The sequence below is a fragment of the Macaca fascicularis genome, chromosome 10 (assembly GCF_037993035.2).
Source record: "Macaca fascicularis isolate 582-1 chromosome 10, T2T-MFA8v1.1".
In the NCBI taxonomy this organism is placed as follows: Eukaryota; Metazoa; Chordata; class Mammalia; order Primates; family Cercopithecidae; genus Macaca; species Macaca fascicularis.
In genome coordinates this window covers 110538867-110556245 of record NC_088384.1, presented here as the reverse complement: position 1 = coordinate 110556245, position 17379 = coordinate 110538867, and the positions used below count along the sequence as shown (strand labels likewise).

At 41.0% G+C, this 17379-nt stretch overlaps 1 protein-coding gene across 5 annotated transcripts in view; it reads right to left on the bottom strand.

Moving 5' to 3' along the window:
- DOK5 (docking protein 5) overlaps positions 1–14494 on the bottom strand; it is a 173000-nt gene extending 158506 nt beyond the window's left edge. For 2 of the 5 annotated variants that reach the window (XM_005569386.5, XM_074003249.1), the window contains exon 1: positions 14169–14494. In XM_005569386.5, the coding sequence (XP_005569443.3) occupies positions 14169–14234 (66 nt within the window). In that variant the 5' untranslated portion in view covers positions 14235–14494. Of the gene's footprint in view, positions 1–13655; positions 13787–13995 lie in introns of those variants that run through there. The other 3 variants (XM_045363158.3, XM_065523324.2, XM_015429986.4) reach the window with 2 other exon arrangements.
- Between the last annotated feature and the right edge of the window lie 2885 nt (positions 14495–17379).

The following is a 17379-nucleotide window of genomic DNA, read 5'->3' as shown; positions in this document are numbered from 1 at the left end:
TCACATCATCCCCTACCCTCCCACTCCTGCCACACAGCTAGACACACTCGAAGTATTTTATAAGATTGACCAAGAATATAGACTGAGCTGCATTAGTCAATATGTATTTATCTGATTAAATTTAAAATGTATATACGTATGTATGTATATATGTATGTGTATGTATATATGTATCATTTCATTCAACATACATTTATCAAAAGTGCACATTCATAATTTAATTTTTAGAGTAAAAATAAATACAGTAACAGCTAATAAATAATTTATCCTATCTTCTAGGTAAAATATTTCCATAGAGCCATTTCCCAGGAATGTGTGTTTTAAGAAAGTAAATTATGATTTATATGTTTCTAAATGTTCACTAAATAACTACTTTTTGAGTTGAGTAAATATTACTGTTAAAACAAAAAAACCTGTACAACTGAAAAGATTCTAATTATAAAATGCCCTAAAACTCAGCCTCAAGTCAGGGAAATCTATACACAAATGAGTCCATTTCTCACCTAGTAGACTGACAAAACATTGAAAAAGCTCTTGGGCGTAATGTGACAAAATGAGAGGAAATGGGCTTTCTTGTACATTGCTGGAGAACATCCTCCAAAGCAACTTTCATGAAATTCTACATGTGAATACCCTTGGAACAATAAGTCCCACTTCTTCTAAGAATTTATTCACCTCCAGGATCTCCACTGGGTGTGATGAGGGGTAGTCTGTAGCACTGTTTGTAACAGAGGGGAAAAAAATGGATTTACCCCAATGTTCCATGAAAGAGAAAGACAGTGGATTTGAACCCATGCTCTAACACGTAAGACTGTGTGAGTTGGCCGAAAACTTAACCTCTTAGTATCTCAGTTTCATAATTTGTAAAATGGGCATAAAATAACACCTACTTTATGCACATATTTAACAAATAAAAGGAAGGAAGGAAAGAAGAATCAATAAATAATCAAATAAGATATATCCATACAGGGGAATCCTATCAAATTATTCAAAACTATGATATATCACTAAATAAAAAATCCATGGCTCAGAAGACTATATAAGTAAAAATTGCATGCAAACGCACATACAGACACACACATGCACACACACCCACACACACACACAAAATTACTTATATATAGACTATTCTGGAAGAAACTATTCACAGTGGTTGTTTCTGAAACAGGGAACTAGATGATTCTAGGAAATGGAGATGAAAGGAAACTCTACTCTTCAGTGTATAAACTTTGTATCCTCGAATTTTATACCAAGTGTACATATTACCTACTCCAAAAGAAATCAAATAAAATTTAATTTCAATGGAGTAAATCCAAACCTTTGATATTAATTGCTGTATTTCCTGATTATGAATTTGCAGATTATATATAAACAACTATGAGAAATTCTAAAACGTTCTACTGCTCAGAAAAGAATCTACTGCAAAATGAGATGGGATATAGGCACAGTTTTCTATTTGTCTTCTCACATCTGAATACACCGTTCCATTCTTCTGACAGGAAGTAAAACCATTCATCCATTCAATCAACAAATATCGAGAATGTACTAAGGACTATGACCTGGGGATACAGCAGTGAACAAGATAGCCAAAGTCCCTGGCCTCAGAGAACTTACTCTAAGATGTAAATAATTTGTAAAATGGGCATAAAATAACACCTACTTCATGCACATATTTAATAATAAAAGAAAGGAAGGGAAAGGAAGGCAGAAGGGGAGGGGAGGAAGGAAGGGAAGGAAGGAAGGAAGGAAGGAAGGAAGGAAGGAAGGAAGGAAGGAAGGAAGGAAGGAAGGAAGGAAGAATACATAAGCAAATAATATATGTAAGATAAAACTTATGTCTCTTAGAGTAAGTTCTATGAGGCCAAGGACTTTGGCTATCTTGTTCATTCCCTTTCTTACAGAAGAAAAACAAGAAAAAAAGAATGTATATAGAAACAGAGAAACAGAAAAAGAAGAGAACAAATGGCATCAAATTTTAAAAAATTGTTAAGTTCTATACATGAATTAAATTAGGTGATGTTCTAGAAGAATGTGAGGAGTCAACTTCAAATGTTGTAGTCAAGGCAAGTCATTCTGAGGCAGGAATATGGATGCCAAGAGACAGCCAGCCAGGAGAAAATCAGAAGTAAGAGCAGCCAGTTAATGGACAAGATGGATTCAAACTAGTGAAGACTTCTCCAAGAGGACAAACTTTCTTGGAAAGATTCCTATCCAACTTCACTTTACACCACATTGAATTAATGGATGCTGAAGACTAGACTAGGTTCGTGATAACTTCCACATTTGAGGCCACTGCTAGTGGAATGGAACCCAGACTCAAAAAGTGACTTTTTCACGGATTAGCCAAAATTTCTGCACTTTGGTGGAAAGAAACTTGGAAACTGAGAAATTAGTACAAAGAGGGGATTCAAATAAGTATGATTTCTTAAAAGTTTGGAAAATAAATTTCTTTTATTGAATGAATGTATGGTGTTAAGATAATAAAATGAATTCTAAGAGTTGAATTGTTCTTCTAAACATGAAAACTTGTATTAAATAAAAGCATTGAACTCAATACCAGTGTTTTAACTAATTTGAGTTAGTCCATTCACGAGACTTGCTAGTTTTTCTTTGTATTAATCACAGCAGTATCCATTGTACATTTGAATGAAGGGAAGAAAAAATAAGGGCTTGGGCAAAACCAAAATAAGGTTGTACAGTTTTTGGGGGGTGAGAAGTGACAAACACATGGTGATATCAGAGGCAAGTTTTGTAAGATGATGGTATTGGGTACACAGGAGTTTTTTCCCTAAGCACCTAATTTTTAAGTTATTTATATAAAATGATGACATAGAGCAGCTATAAGCAAAGATATTTTAGAAAAGCTATTTTAAAAAATAAGTACACTGGTCTGCAGTTTCCCAAACTTCAGCCCTGCACCCTTTGGATTTGCACTGCCTCTGTGTACTATCACCTGCCTCCAAAATTTTTGCCACTGCATGGTCATACAATACCTGCGCTGTAAGTTAACATGAATTAAGTTACTTTACTTTTTTAAATAAATAAGCCTTATTTAAAGAGGAAGCACACATTCTTATCTGAAATTGGAAACCAGTGTCACTTGAAAGAAAATGTAAAATTTAACATCATATAAAGTTAATTAATGCAACGAAACATGATGCTGTCAGCCTGAACACTCCGCACCTAAGTTAGGATGGTCCCCTCTAGGAAAAGTCCTAGTAGTCACCAACTCTTTGAGATATGTTGAGCAATAAATAACACTTTTTCTCATTTTATGATTGAATGTTGTTTACTACCATAAAATTCTCTCTCCGGACATATAAATCTCACATTTGGACAAACCTGTTAGAGTTAACAGGTAAAAATACTGTGGCCAGTCTTTTAATCAAAGGTCTGCCATTTTGGCTAATACATTCAAGTCTTTATGTTCTAAGATAGGATTTCACTGGAGGCTCCTAAACAAACCCAATATTACAAAAATATATCACAGAAGTCAACACTAAGAGGAAGACAGAATGCAACCTTATTTTTTATTATCAAAAACATGACTCTTCCGCTGGAATATGAGTGAATTAATTTCCACCAGGCCATGGTTCTTACAGACAATAAACTAAAAATATCGTTTCAACCTCTTACCAATAAAAAATAAAAATCAGTAGTATGACTCACTGAGTTTCTACTATGATTCAGGCACAGGATTAAGAGCCTGGTATACTCATCTTTCATATATTATCCTCATTTTTCATATATAAGTAAGGTAAAGATCAGAAAGAATAAGCAATTTTCCCTTAGGCCACAGAACCAATAAGCAGCCAAGCTGAGACCCAAATTAAAATGTGAGTCTCAAACTTATGCTATTTCCACCACACACACAAAAAAAAAAAAACTAATGCACAAATTAAATTGTGTATGTGTATGTGTGTAGAATGAGACAGTGTCCCAGGAAGATTTCTAGTAGTTATAGACATTATTTAAAAATTTATATTAAAAGGCAAAGGAAATAGAATAGCTAAAACAATTTTGAAAAAGAATAAACTGAGAGGGATCAGTATGCCCTATTTCAAGACTTATTGTATAGTTACAAATACAGACATATATAGACATATCACTGTACATATATAAGGCATATAAAACAATGGAACAGAATAGAGGGCCCAGGCAAAGACACACATAAAAATGCTCAATGAAAGAAAAAACAACCTTTTCAAAAAAGTGCTGGAGTAACTGTGTGTCCATAGGCATAACCTTGACCTGAAATGCACACCTTATACAAAAATTACTCAAAATGGATAACAGACTTAAATATAAAAGATAAAACTATAACACTTACAAAAAAAATTAAAACATCTTCAGGATATTAGGCTGGCAAGGCAAGAGAGAGAGAAGATACCTGCAAATCACATATCTAAAAGGGGTTGATGTCTAGAATATATGAAGAACTTTCAAAACTCAACCGTTACAAAATAAGCAATCCAGGCATTTCACTGAAATGGGTATACAGATGGCAAACAGGAACATGAAAAGATGTTCAACATTGCTACCCTTTACAAAAATGCAAATTAAAACCACAATAAGATACCACGACACATCTAGAAGTATGGCTAAGATAAAACACAGTGACGACACCAAATGCTGGCGAGGACGCAGAAAAACCGGATCACTCACACGTTGCTGATGTGAATGTAAAATGGTACGACCTCTGTGAGAAAACGGCTCAGCAGTTTCTTTAAAAACTAGACACAACTCTACAACCCAGCAATTGCACTCCTGGACATTTGCCTAGAGGCATGAAAACTTATGTTCACATGAAAATCTCTGCACAAATGCGGACATTAGTATATCAGCTTTACTCATGATAGCCAAAAACCAGAAACAACCCACGTCCTTCAACAGGTGAGTGTCTAAACAAACTACATACACACCATGGAACACTACTTAGCAAGAAAAAAGAACAATCTCATACACACAACAACCTGAACGAATCTCAGGGGATTATATTGAGTTTTTAAAAAGGCCAATCCCCAAAGGTTACATCCGTATGGTTCTATTACTTTTTTTTTTTTTTCTTTTGAGAGGGAGTCTCACTCTTATCACGCAGGCTGCAGTGCAATGGCATGATCTCGGCTCACCGCAACCTCCACTGCTCACTGCAACCTCCACCTCCCAGGTTCAAGCGATTCTCCCGCCTCAGCCTCCAGAGTAGCTGGAATTACAGGCACACACCACCACGCCCGAATAATTTTTGTATTTTTAGTAGAGACAGGGTTTCACCATGTTGGTCAGGCTGGTCACAAACTTCCGACCTTGTGATCTGCCCAGCTCCACCTCCCAAAGTTCTGTGATTACAGGCATGAGCCACCATGCCCGGCCTACATAATATTCTTTTTTTTTGAAAATTCTAAGACAGAGTCTCATCTTGCTCTGTTGTTCAGGCTGAAGTAGAGTGGGATGATCACGGTTCACTGCAGCCTCAACCTCTCAGGCTCAAGTGATCCTCCCACTTCAGCCTCTCAAGTAACTAGCACTACAGGCATGTGCCACCACTCCTGGCTAATTTTCTATTTTTGTTTTTTGTAGAGACAGTCTCACTATGTTGTCTAAGACCGGTCTCAAACCTGGGCTCAAGTGGCCCTTTTGCCTTGGCCTCCCAAAGTCCTGGGATGACGGGAATGAGCTACCAAGCCTGGACTCCATTTTTACATAATAATCTTGAAATGACAAAATGACAAAAGGAAAACAGATTAGTGGTTGTCAGGGGATTAGGGATATGGGGGACAGGGGCAGGAGAGGCAGCTATATAAGAAGACTGTGAAGGAGCCTCCAGGGAATGAAATGTTCTATATCTCAACTGTATCATTGTCAATATCTTGGCTGTTATATTGTCCTACAAATTCGAAAGATGTTACCATTGGGGAGAAAATGGGTAAATGGCATGGAATATCTCTCCATATTATTTCTTACAAATACATATGAACATAACAATTATCTAAAATAAAAATTCATTTAAAATAATGAAATATTGATCTTAAGTTTTTCCTTTTGTTTAAGACAAAGTCTCGCTCTTGTTCCCCAGGCTGGAGTGCAGTGGCGGGATCTCAGCTCACTGCAACCTCTGCCTCCTGGGTTCAAGGGATTCTCCTGCCTCGGCCCCCCCGAGTAGCTGGGATTGTAGGCGCCTGCTATCATGCCCGGCTAATTTTTGTATTTTTAGTAGAGACAGGGTTTCATTATGTTGGCCGGGCTGATCTAGAACTCCTGACCTCAGGTGATCCACCCGCCTCAGCCTCCCAAAGTGCTGGGATTACAGATGTAAGCCACCATGCCCAGCCTGATCTTAATCTTTAAGAAGGCACAGTGGGTGGGAAATGGGAGAGGCTGGGGCAGGGAAGACCAGACTTCTGTAAGAATCTCATACAAGCTGCAAAGCATTGTCTCAGAAAAGTCACCTGCATCCTCTCCCTGGAGCCTAGTTAACAACTCGGCTTAAGCACACAAGACACACAGTTAACATGTTTGTTCTCTGGGATCCAGGGCATAAATAGAGGGTGAGAACACTAGTAAAATAAAGACAGCCCCCACAACTGCTCTGTAAAAATCAGCTTTCAAATACTTATTCAAAATTTAGCCATCTGCATGCTAGAAAGAAGCTATTTTAATTTAAAGATTCACATATATCATATGGCATTTCTAAACTCACAATTTTATTTTGAATTTCACAGGAACGGCAGTTGCAGGAGGGAGGCACCATAATCACTTGAGAGCTTAGAATCTCCAAAGGTTTAATTTCCACCCCACTAGGATCAAATTCCTAGAGTAAGAGAAAAATCAAACTTGTCCTTCCTCACTTCACAAAAGTAGAATAGAAAAATATCCGCGGGCATCTTTTCACTTCAATACTTGACCTGTTACTCAGATTCATTCCTCTTTATGGTGATACATTAATCTCTTGTTAATAACACAAATCCAAAATTAAATTGTCAACTCCTTGAGGATGGTGATTGTATCTGCCTTTTTAAGGTGGCTTACATTAAGCTTAACACAAATAGGTACTCAAGAAATATTTGAGGAATGATAAAATAAATGAAAGAAAAGATATTCCAAGGAAAACTAAGTTCTTAAAATACCAAACAATTCCCCACAAAAATTACAAAGCTGCTTTAAAAATAAATATCTCTAGTCTTCTAATACATATGATTGCGAAAATACATTGGCAGATGTGAGGAAAATCATATCACTAATTTGGTTTATGTCTATATGCAAAGTCACTAAATTGGCTACTCTTTGCTTAAATCAGTTTTGGGGATGATGATGTCAAGGCTGATTTTATGCACAATTAATCATATGATCCACGTGGACAATCAGATGAAGATGACTGAAATACCAGCTGGAAAGCCCTTCTGACACGGAAACCATGTCAACGAAGCTGATTCAAATGAAGCCAAAATAATTGAGTCATCCTGACTGATGCATGTATATATACGCAGTCTATCTGGCCATAAATTTCCCTACCGGTAAAGTTATCCCAAAGCCTCTTGTTCTTAAAGAGTAACTAAACTTCACATATCTTACTGAACAGTTGCATGAGTTCATATGTGCATGTGCATATATATACTTAAATAAAAACAGCATATGATGAGGCTGGGCGCGGTGGCTCATGCCTGTAATCCCAGCACTTTGGGAGGCTGAGACGGATGGATCATCAGAAGTCAGGAGTTCAAGACCAGCCTGGCCAACATGGTGAAACCCTGTCTCTACTAAAAATACCAAAAGTAGCCGGCTGTAGTGACACGTGCCTGTAGTCCCAGCTACTCAGGAGGCTGAGGCAGGAGAATTGCTTGAACCCGGGGATGGAGGCTGCAGTGAGCTGAGATCGCGCCAGAGCATTCCAGCCTGGGCAGCAGAGCGAGACTCCATCTCAAAAGAAAAAAAGTAGTATATGAGTTTATTCTATTAGTATAATTTTCATATCATGACTATAACTTCGTCATGGTACCATTAAAAATGCATGGATTCCTGAACATTTAAATCTAAAAACCCCAAATGCAACATGAAAGCCTTTGTGGCATACCAGGTCAGGTAAAACTATAAGTGAAAGAGTTAGAAAATGTTTATTTTTAAAACCTGTACATGAGCTGACCAATTTTTAAGATTTCTTCTCTGCCACAAAAGAAAACAGTCCCCAAATTAACAAAAATACCTCCTAGTCCAGTAAATTCACTCATATTGAAGTTACCTGAAGAGGTACTTCTCCTTATTCCATATCTCTGCCATTTGTGTAGAATCTTAAAAAATCTTATAAAGGTGAAATCTTATAAATTCCTTCTATATCAACCATCAATGCCAAGCAACATTTGGTACTTGTACTAAGTTTGTTTTCCTAACTAAAAAAAAAAAAAAGTTCTTTGAGGATAAGAACAATTGCAGTAGAAACAGTGAAAATAATAACCGGTTAAGTGTCATTGTCTCTAACCACACTGGAAGTAGGAGTGAGAGCCCTAATAAACATTAATTGGGTTTTTACTGTGTCAAGCATTGTGTTAAGCTCTTTATGTTAAGCTCTTACTACGTGTTAAGCTCTTACTACCCATCTATTAGGTGAGTTGGGATTTTAACACAGTCACATGTCAGAGCCTATGTTCTAGTCACATAACCAGCCAGTGAGTTAGGATTTTAGCACAGTCACATGTCAGAGCCTATGCTCTTAAGCCACTATACAGTGATGGGGTCATTAATTTATTCCACAAATCTTCATCAAATGCCCACTCTGTGCTGGGCCCCGTACTAGGCACTGGGGTACAGCTACGATTAAAGAAGACAGAAACAAGTCCCCAGCCCTCATGGAGCCTCACACGTCCTAGGCAGTATATAGACAATACAAAAATAAATGAGGGAGGGGGTAATAAGTCTAGGGAGAAAAAGGGGCAGGGAAAGAAGGAAAGGAGAGGGAGAAGAAATAAAATAGAGTGGTCTGAGGCCAGGCGCAGTGGCTCACGCCTGTAATCCCAGCACTTTAGGAGACCAAGGCTTGTGGATCTCAAGGTCAGGAGTTCGAGACCAGCCTGGCCAACATGGTGAAAGCCCGTCTCTACTAAAAACAGAAAAATTAGCTGGGTATGGTGGCGCATGCCTGTAATCTCAGCTACTTAGGAGGCTGAGACAGGAGAATTGCTTGAACCCAGGAGGCAGAGGCTGCTGTGAGCCGATATCACACCACTGCACTCCAGCCTGGAAAACAAAGCGAGACTCCATCAAAAAAAAAAAAAAAAAAAAAAAAAAAAAAAAAAAAGATAGATAGATAGAGGCCTGAAAGCCCTCACTGAAAAGGCAGCAGCTGAGAAAAGGCTGAAGGAGGCGAGAGAGCAAGCCAGGAGAAGATAACTGGGAGTAAAAGAAAGGGTTCTGGGGCAGCACGGGGCCTCATGGCCCATTGTACGACTTCTCTGCAGTATATGAAAAGTCACCAATGGTTTTGTTACCAGACAGGGATAACATCCAGACCCCAAGACAGGGTTCTTGGATCTCTCACAACAAAGAATTCAGGACAAGTCCGTAAAGTGAAAGCAAGTTTATTAGGAAAGTAAAGGAATAAAGAATGGCTACTCCACAGACGAAGGAGCCCCAAGGGCTGCTGGTTGCCTATTTTTATGGTTATTTCTTGATGATATGCTAAACAAGGGATGGATCATTCATGCCTCCCCTTTTTAGAACGTATAGGGTAACTTCCTGACGTTGCCATGGTATTTGTAAACTGTCGTAGCACTGGTGGGGGTGGCGCCATGTAGCAGTGAGGACAACCAGAGGTCAGTCTCATGGCCACCTTGGTTTTGGTGGGTTTTGGCCGGCTTCTTTACTGCAACCTGTTTTATCAGCAAGGTCTTTCTGACCTGTATCTTGTGCTGACCTCCTATCTCATCCCGTGACTTAGAATGCCTTCACCATCTGGGAATGCAGCCCAGTAGGTTTCAGTCTTATTTTACCCAGCTCCTGTTTAAGATAGAGTTGCTCTGGTTCTCACGCCTCTGACAGCTTCAGCAGCCAGGTGACGTGACCTTTCTTACATTTCCAAAGGAACACTTTGCCGTATTGAGAAGGCACTGGTGGGAGCAAGAGTGTAGGCAGGAAGTCAAATTAGAAGACTGTTGCAATGTTACAGGGAGGAGATGAAGAGGGTTTGGACCAGGGTGGTAGCAGTGGATAGTGTGAGGTGACAGCTGGATTCTAGATATATTTCAAAGATACAGCCCACAAGATCTCCTGATGGATTGCCTGTAGGGGTGGGAGATGAGGGGAGAAGAGTGAAATGACACCAAGGTTTGCTTGTGATGTTTCCCTTTGCAACCAAAATGCTGGGACCTCTAGTGGCTAAGATGGAGAGGACTCTAGGAGCAGCAAGTCTGTGAGTCATCCAAGTGGAGATGTGAGGTAGACAGGAGAATTTACATGAGTGGAGGTCAGAGAAGAGGTCCAAGCTGATAAGTCCTTGGTAGACAAGAGCGCAGAAATGTCACTTAAAGGCAAGAAACTGAGGGATTGTGTGTAGATAAATAGACCCGAGTTTCCATTCTGAACTTGCACTGTGGGCAAGCCATGACAATGATTGATGGAAAATCCTCTCCATTGCAAGGAAAGAAACGAAGTGAGAACTGTTATATGATGCCATCTAAGTCACACATTCAGCAGGTTAATGTCGTACAAATTGCCTGATTTGCCTCTCCCCTAAAAAGAAATTTTTAGTGCATTTTGTGGATTAGTCAGATAATTATAGACAGCTGCTTCCCTCCTGCCCCCCAGCCCCCCAAATAGTAACATCGACATTCCTGAACAAATTTGGTACCTAGGGCACAGCTGGAGACCTCCAGGAACCAATGGGGATTAAGCTGGGGAATACAGATGTGAAGATATTGAAACTCTTGAGTTAAATGAATCGTATTTCATTAAGCTTTTTGATATTTAAAGAAGAGAATAAATCTATACATAGTTGATTGTTTAATCACTTAAACTCTTTAGGATTTCAAATGAAGGTGAGCACTTATCTGTCACCCATTTGGATGGGAATGTTTTTAGAATGTTTCCCATCCTGTTAAAAAATCACATGTATAAATACATATGTATATTATATATTATACAATATATATATGTTGTATGTATATATTTATTCCTATGTATAAAAATACACACATACACATATATGTATATAATATGTAAAAGTTTCATCCATTGAAAAAATATGGAACTGCATAAACAGTTATGCCTTTGTACACTTCTACATACAAAGAGAAGGAAATAGATAATTTCTGTATCCGTCTACCAATCCTAATTCATCTTTGATTAAAAAAAAGATACAAGTAGAATCAATGTTCTAGACTTTCATTGCATTTTCACAAATATCTTATTTAATGCTCCCAAGAACATCACTAAATAGTATTCATTGTACAGACTAGAAAACTGAGGCTAAGAAAGGTCAAAAGTCAACAAACAATAGAAGTAGAATGCGTTCCCTTCCCTTTCTCCAAATCTGAAGAAGCATTTATTCCTCGGCACAAGGAACAGCTGCTTACCATGAAATGCTTTTGTATTTAATAATAAACCCTCCCAAACATGGTCTGGATTCCACTAATAAAACTGCTGTTGTATTAGTTCCTAAAGAAGGTTATAAATGGCAAGACCATCCATGCACTATATAGTTCAGTGCATATTTCAGCAGGAACTTACCAAGTGCGTATTGTTCTAGACAAAATAAATGCCCTACCTCTCTTTGAGACTTGCACATGTTCATAGAATATACATGTCCCATGCTGTTCTAGGCTATATGTAGCCTAGATTAACACCACTAACATTCCTTCCTGTGGACAAATGGTCCCCATGCCAATTCCCTACAGCATCCTTGACCAGTATTTGCAGCCTCCATTAAAACTTTGGTTTGCACTGTGTTCTGGCAACTATGTAATGAGCCTCTTTTGTAAATCATACCATAAGCATATTTTTAAAATTAACTGGCGAGAAAACCAATGCTAACAAATAAGACCAGATTTATTTGATCATATTTTTGACCTTTTCTCTCCATGAGCAATAACCATAATTCGATAGATATTCTGAAGTCTGAATGTGAGCACAGACAAAAAGAATAAATCTTGAGAAACTATACTGCTCACTAGCATCCAAAATGTTATAAAATATAAAACAAATACAAACTAAACTGTATTTCTGTTCCTTCTGCTTCAAATATCTGTCCATAAATGTTGGCGCACACATAGGGCTATGTTGTGTCAATTGTAATAATTTACAAAAAATAATCTCAGTTACCACAAACAAGAAAGTGACGGTAACCAGTCTTTCAAATAAATTACCATGTGTCACAATTTGGCATAAACTCTGATCCTTATGAATAATTCATATTTTGTGCATTAATAATGCATGTCCTCTTCCCATTGCAATGCTCCCTAACAGAGAATGGATGTCTCGTACCAATTCCTTCCATTGACATGATGGAGTAAAGCTAAATTAGAATGGTGGGGTTTTTTTTAACTTACACCCCTTAAAATTGTAACAGTTGGCCAGCCTATAAGCATACCAAAAATAGAAAGTTCCTATTACTGTTTGCCCCTTACATGGGAATCACTCAGTAAAGCACCCCAACAATGGGTGTTCTTGCAGATGAGAATATTTGCATAGCAGAAAAGAAAACCAAGGAAACTTTGGCAGAGCTGATGGAAATGGTGAGTTCTGTTGCATTTCTCCCTAATTACATATGTATATATTCACAATAACACAGGACATAATTGCTAAAACATGGTCACCAGCAGGGGAAAAAAAGAAAAGAAAAGAAAAAGACCAAAACGAATTAAGCAAGAGTTTTATAATAATTGTGGCTGTTCCTCCCCACAGGGCTTCCCTCTCTAGCTGAGTTTACTACTGTGAAATTTCTTTTCAGTTTTCAGTAGAAGTATCTGGCACATTAAAACAGTCCAAAGACTAAGTAAGAGAAAGATGCCAAATGACACATATTTGTAGAGAAAGTTATTCAATTTATCACTATCAATAGGGGCATTCCACACGATTACTGACATTACAATTATTTCAGGCATTACACTAAAGGATATTTTCTCTCCCCTCCCCACCCCCGCACCTCCCCACCCCCAGTTTTCACCCGCTATGTCTGGCCCAGACGCACAGGATCAACTAAAACAGCGACAACACTTGATAGGAGGCAAAGAGAAATGAGGGACCTAGTTTGAAATTTTTAGGAAATAAAAAAAAATCATTCCAGTCTCTTCCCTTTCTCTCAAGAATTCTTTCACCATCATTCAGGCCCAAGGAGAGGAAGGGTGGGTTCTCTCTTGAAGCCTCCTCCAGGGAAGAGCCAGAGAGAAAGGGGCGAAAGAGAGGGAGTTTTAAGGAAGCAGCTCGCCTGTGTCAACATCCGTCCCCAAGTGCCCTAAGATTCATTCATTCTTCCTTTCAGGACCTATGTAGGGAGCACTTGCGCTACGCCAGGTATTAGGTTCCACGTAAATAACCCTCCCCTGGACCTCCAGGGTGTATCACAGCAACAGAAATCCACCACCCCGGCTTCGAACCAGGGAAAATCCAGATTCAAGTATCTACTCCAGTTGGCCCCGGTCAGAGGCCAGCCCGCACCGCCGTTGACACGACACCTGGGACAGAGGCGGGGGAGTCCAAAGACACCTTACACTTGGCAGAAATCTCTCCCTGGGGTCAGAGGGCTCGAGACCTCTTTCACACCGAGTACGCGTGTCCTCCTTCTCAACCGGCCAGTCCATCCCCCGGAAAAGTTAAGTTGGCGGCGAGTGGGAAAAGAGGGGAACCGGGGGCATCCGGCAGGCACCCCCGCCCGGGTTTCTCAGCTCCAACTTCCATGGCTACCGAGAAATATTTATTTCGAGTAGATGGGCTCCAGTGGCTACTGAAGCCCAACACGCGGCCACCATCAGAAAGCCAAGTCATCCAAGAGATAAAGATAGATCCATTACATACCTAGACGCTGGCCTTACAGTGACAGCCCCGGAGACGCGGGTTTCGGCTGAGAAAGCCACCGCGTAATTCTCCGGCCCGCGGCCGGGGACTCTCCGTCCACCCTCCAGGGATGCTGGCTCAGGAAAGAGACAATCGAACCGGCGAACAGCAAAACGGAGAGGATCGATACTCACCCCGAGGCGTCTGCTCCGGATCCTCACGTACCCTTGCTTCACTATGTCATTAAAATTGGAAGCCATCCCAGACAGCCGGTGACCCCCCTTTACCCAAGAGCGCGCACCCGAAGTGGCTTTGGGGAGGGTGGAGGGCAGGGTCAAGACAAGCAGTCGGTGGGAGAAAGTTGGAGAGGTGAAGCTGCTTCGGCGGCGCTGGGCGAGGCTTTAGAAGACGCACATCACTTTCTCTGTCCCCCCAACCCTGAGAGTGGGCGTCCAGCTTGCAGCCACTTTCGGGGAGCGCAGAGCGCGGCGCGGGGAGGCGAGGCTGGAGCGCCGGCGTCAGCTGACTTCGCGGCCGGCCTGCCAGGAGGAGGAGCGGCGGCGGCTGAGGGATCCAGCCCTGCCTCCTCCCGGGGCCGAGAAGGAGGAGGAGAAGGAGGAGGAGAAGGAGGAGGAGGAGGAGGAGGAAGGAGGAAGAGGAAGGAGGAGGAAGGGGTGGGGGACTGAGAGGAGGAGCCGCGCGAGTCCCAGCACCGGGCTGCGGCCACCCGCGAGCAGCCGCCTTGGAACGCGCTCCCCGCGCCTCCCACCCACCTTTCCCTCCCCGCTTCCCCTTCCGATCCCTCCCCTCCTGGCAGACCCAGAGCGTGCCCCCCCCGGCCCCTGCACCTCGCCCACAGCCTACGGAGATAGCGCCCGCTCTCCTCGCTCCGGTGACTTAGGAGGAGAGGAAATTTCACTTTTTTCCAGCCGCCGCCTACCCCGCCTCTCCCTTCAGCCCCTGCTCTTTCCCCGAGAAGGACCGATGTTGCGTGTGTGTCTGGGGAGATGGCGTTGCCGTGACTCGCCTTGACCTTGGCATCTGAGGAGAGCGATATTGTCACGGCCTTATCTAAATGCGCCCTTGGGTTTCCTTGGTGTCAGGGACCCAGCCCTCGCTGGTATCATTTGCCACAGTTTCCCTGTTTGAGCCTGTCTTTCCCGCCTGAATGTGTTTCCCAGGGGGCTGAGACTTGACCTCATCACTGTTTGTCTCCAAAGCCTGACCCTAGAGCAAGTGCTCAGTAAATCCTTGTGGTTATCAAGATGGCCACCTGGGTGCCAGGCACTCTCCAAGCCTTTCGCATGGATTCACTCATTCAAACTCCCCTGCACTTTTTGAGGTAGGTGTCCTGTTATGTACATACCAGGCTCATATTTAAGCCTCCTTAGGCTGGCAATAGAGCTCTCATTGCCATTATGAGATACTGCCTATACAACAAGATGAAGAAGGGGACTGGATTTCACACTCACCTGCCCCTGACTGCATTACCTCCCTGAAGCATACTTGATTGATAATTGCTAGCACACATTGAGCACCAGTGTGCTGGGCATTGCGCTAATCTTGTTAAGGGAATAATGAGTTAGGTACCAGCATCCACACTTTACAGACTGAAGCGCAGAAGAGTTAGGCCCCTGGGACTTGCTAAGGTCTCACAGCTGGCCACTATCAGAGCTAGGATTGAAGGGAGGTGTGTGTGGTGCCCAGCTCTGCTCCTAAACATTCTCCTATTCCTCTTCTGAAGAGCAGATCTCACAGAAAGAGAGGTTACTAGTTGATTTCCAAGGAAGATCTTTCTAATCATTTGCACTATTCACAAAGGCAAAGGTAATTATCAGAAATGAGACAAAAATTCTTACTCACTGGAAGTGACCAAGCTAAAGCTGGGTGATCACTGCTCAGAGCTATTGAGAAGAGGATTCAGTTACTAGTGGATTGTTTGACCTGATGACATCCACAGGTCTTTCAGCTCTAAGACGATATGAATCTTCCCAATCTCACTGGGAACATTAGCTTTTAGTCACCTTGGCTTGATGAGTTTCAGTTAAAGAACAGAATCCCCCAAGAATGTGTCATAGGAGAACCGAGACTAAATGGGGACAATCAAAAAGGAGATATTCTGGCAGGGAGAACTATTTTTGCTACGTAGTAAACCATCTGTCTTCATGTTGCCATTCTATGGAAAATGATGTTCTAATTTTAAATCTCTCGCCAAAAGAGATGAAATGGTAAAATCATTTGGAGAGCTCTTTTTGAAGGATTGGAACTTAAAAAAAAAAAAATGCTGCCCATGGTTGCTGTAAAATAGAGGTGTTCGTGGAAGACATTTATCTAACACATCATTTATAGACCAGATCCACAGCATTATAGAAACAAAGAATAAAGAAATCAAGGCATAAGGAGCTTGAAGTGAAGGACCCACAATAACAGAAATAATTACTGACAAAAACTGAAAGTGAGAAATCCATCTCTTGATAGTTAATGCTGACTATAATCAACATCCATAAATAATTTAACTGGAACTGAGGAAACTCGAATCAAACCAGAAAATATCAAGCTAGATGTGAAGGAACAAGTGATTTCTTTTTTAAATTGCAAGACTGAATCCAATATATGGTTTTGTTTGTTTGTCTGGTGAAATCAAATTGACATACATGCAAAACATACAGACTGTGATATACTATTCACAGGACATTTACACTTGTCCAAATTGTGCAATACACAGCCCTGGCAGCAAGGGAAAAGAAGCCGGGCGCGGTGGCTCACACCTGTAATCCCAGCACTTTGGGAGGCCGAGGTGGGCGGATCACCTGAAGTGGGGAGTTTGAAACCAACCTGACCAATGTGGAGAAACCCCGTCTCTACTAAAAATACAGAATTAGCCATGTGTGGTGGTGCATGCCTGTAATCCCAGCTACTCGGGAGGCTGAGGCAGGAGAATCACTTGAATCTGGGAGGTGGAGGTTGCAGTGAGCCAAGATTGTGCCATTGCACTTCAGCCTGCGCAACAAAATCGAAACTCCGTTTCAAAAATAAATTAAAAAAAAAAAAAGAAAAGAAAAGAACAGAAATGGAAAAGAACCATTCACAGAGGTAGGCGATGTAAGCAGCGCTTATAGAGTTCTACAGTGCACAACTTGCCTAACCACGTGCTGCCAAACAAACATACTGTCACACATGATTTAGTTTTACTGGAAATGTCTGACCAAAAAAAAAAAAAAATACTATTTCATTCCGTGTTTTGAACTCAATTTTTGAACATTTAGAGTTTCTTATTTGTAGTATGCATTTCTGTTTGTTTCCTCAGCATCCAGACTTTGTTCTTCCCGTAGTAGTCACCATTCTCACTTTAAGTGTACTTACCCCTGTTTCCAGCTCACATGTGCAGCCCTGTCCATGGCCTTC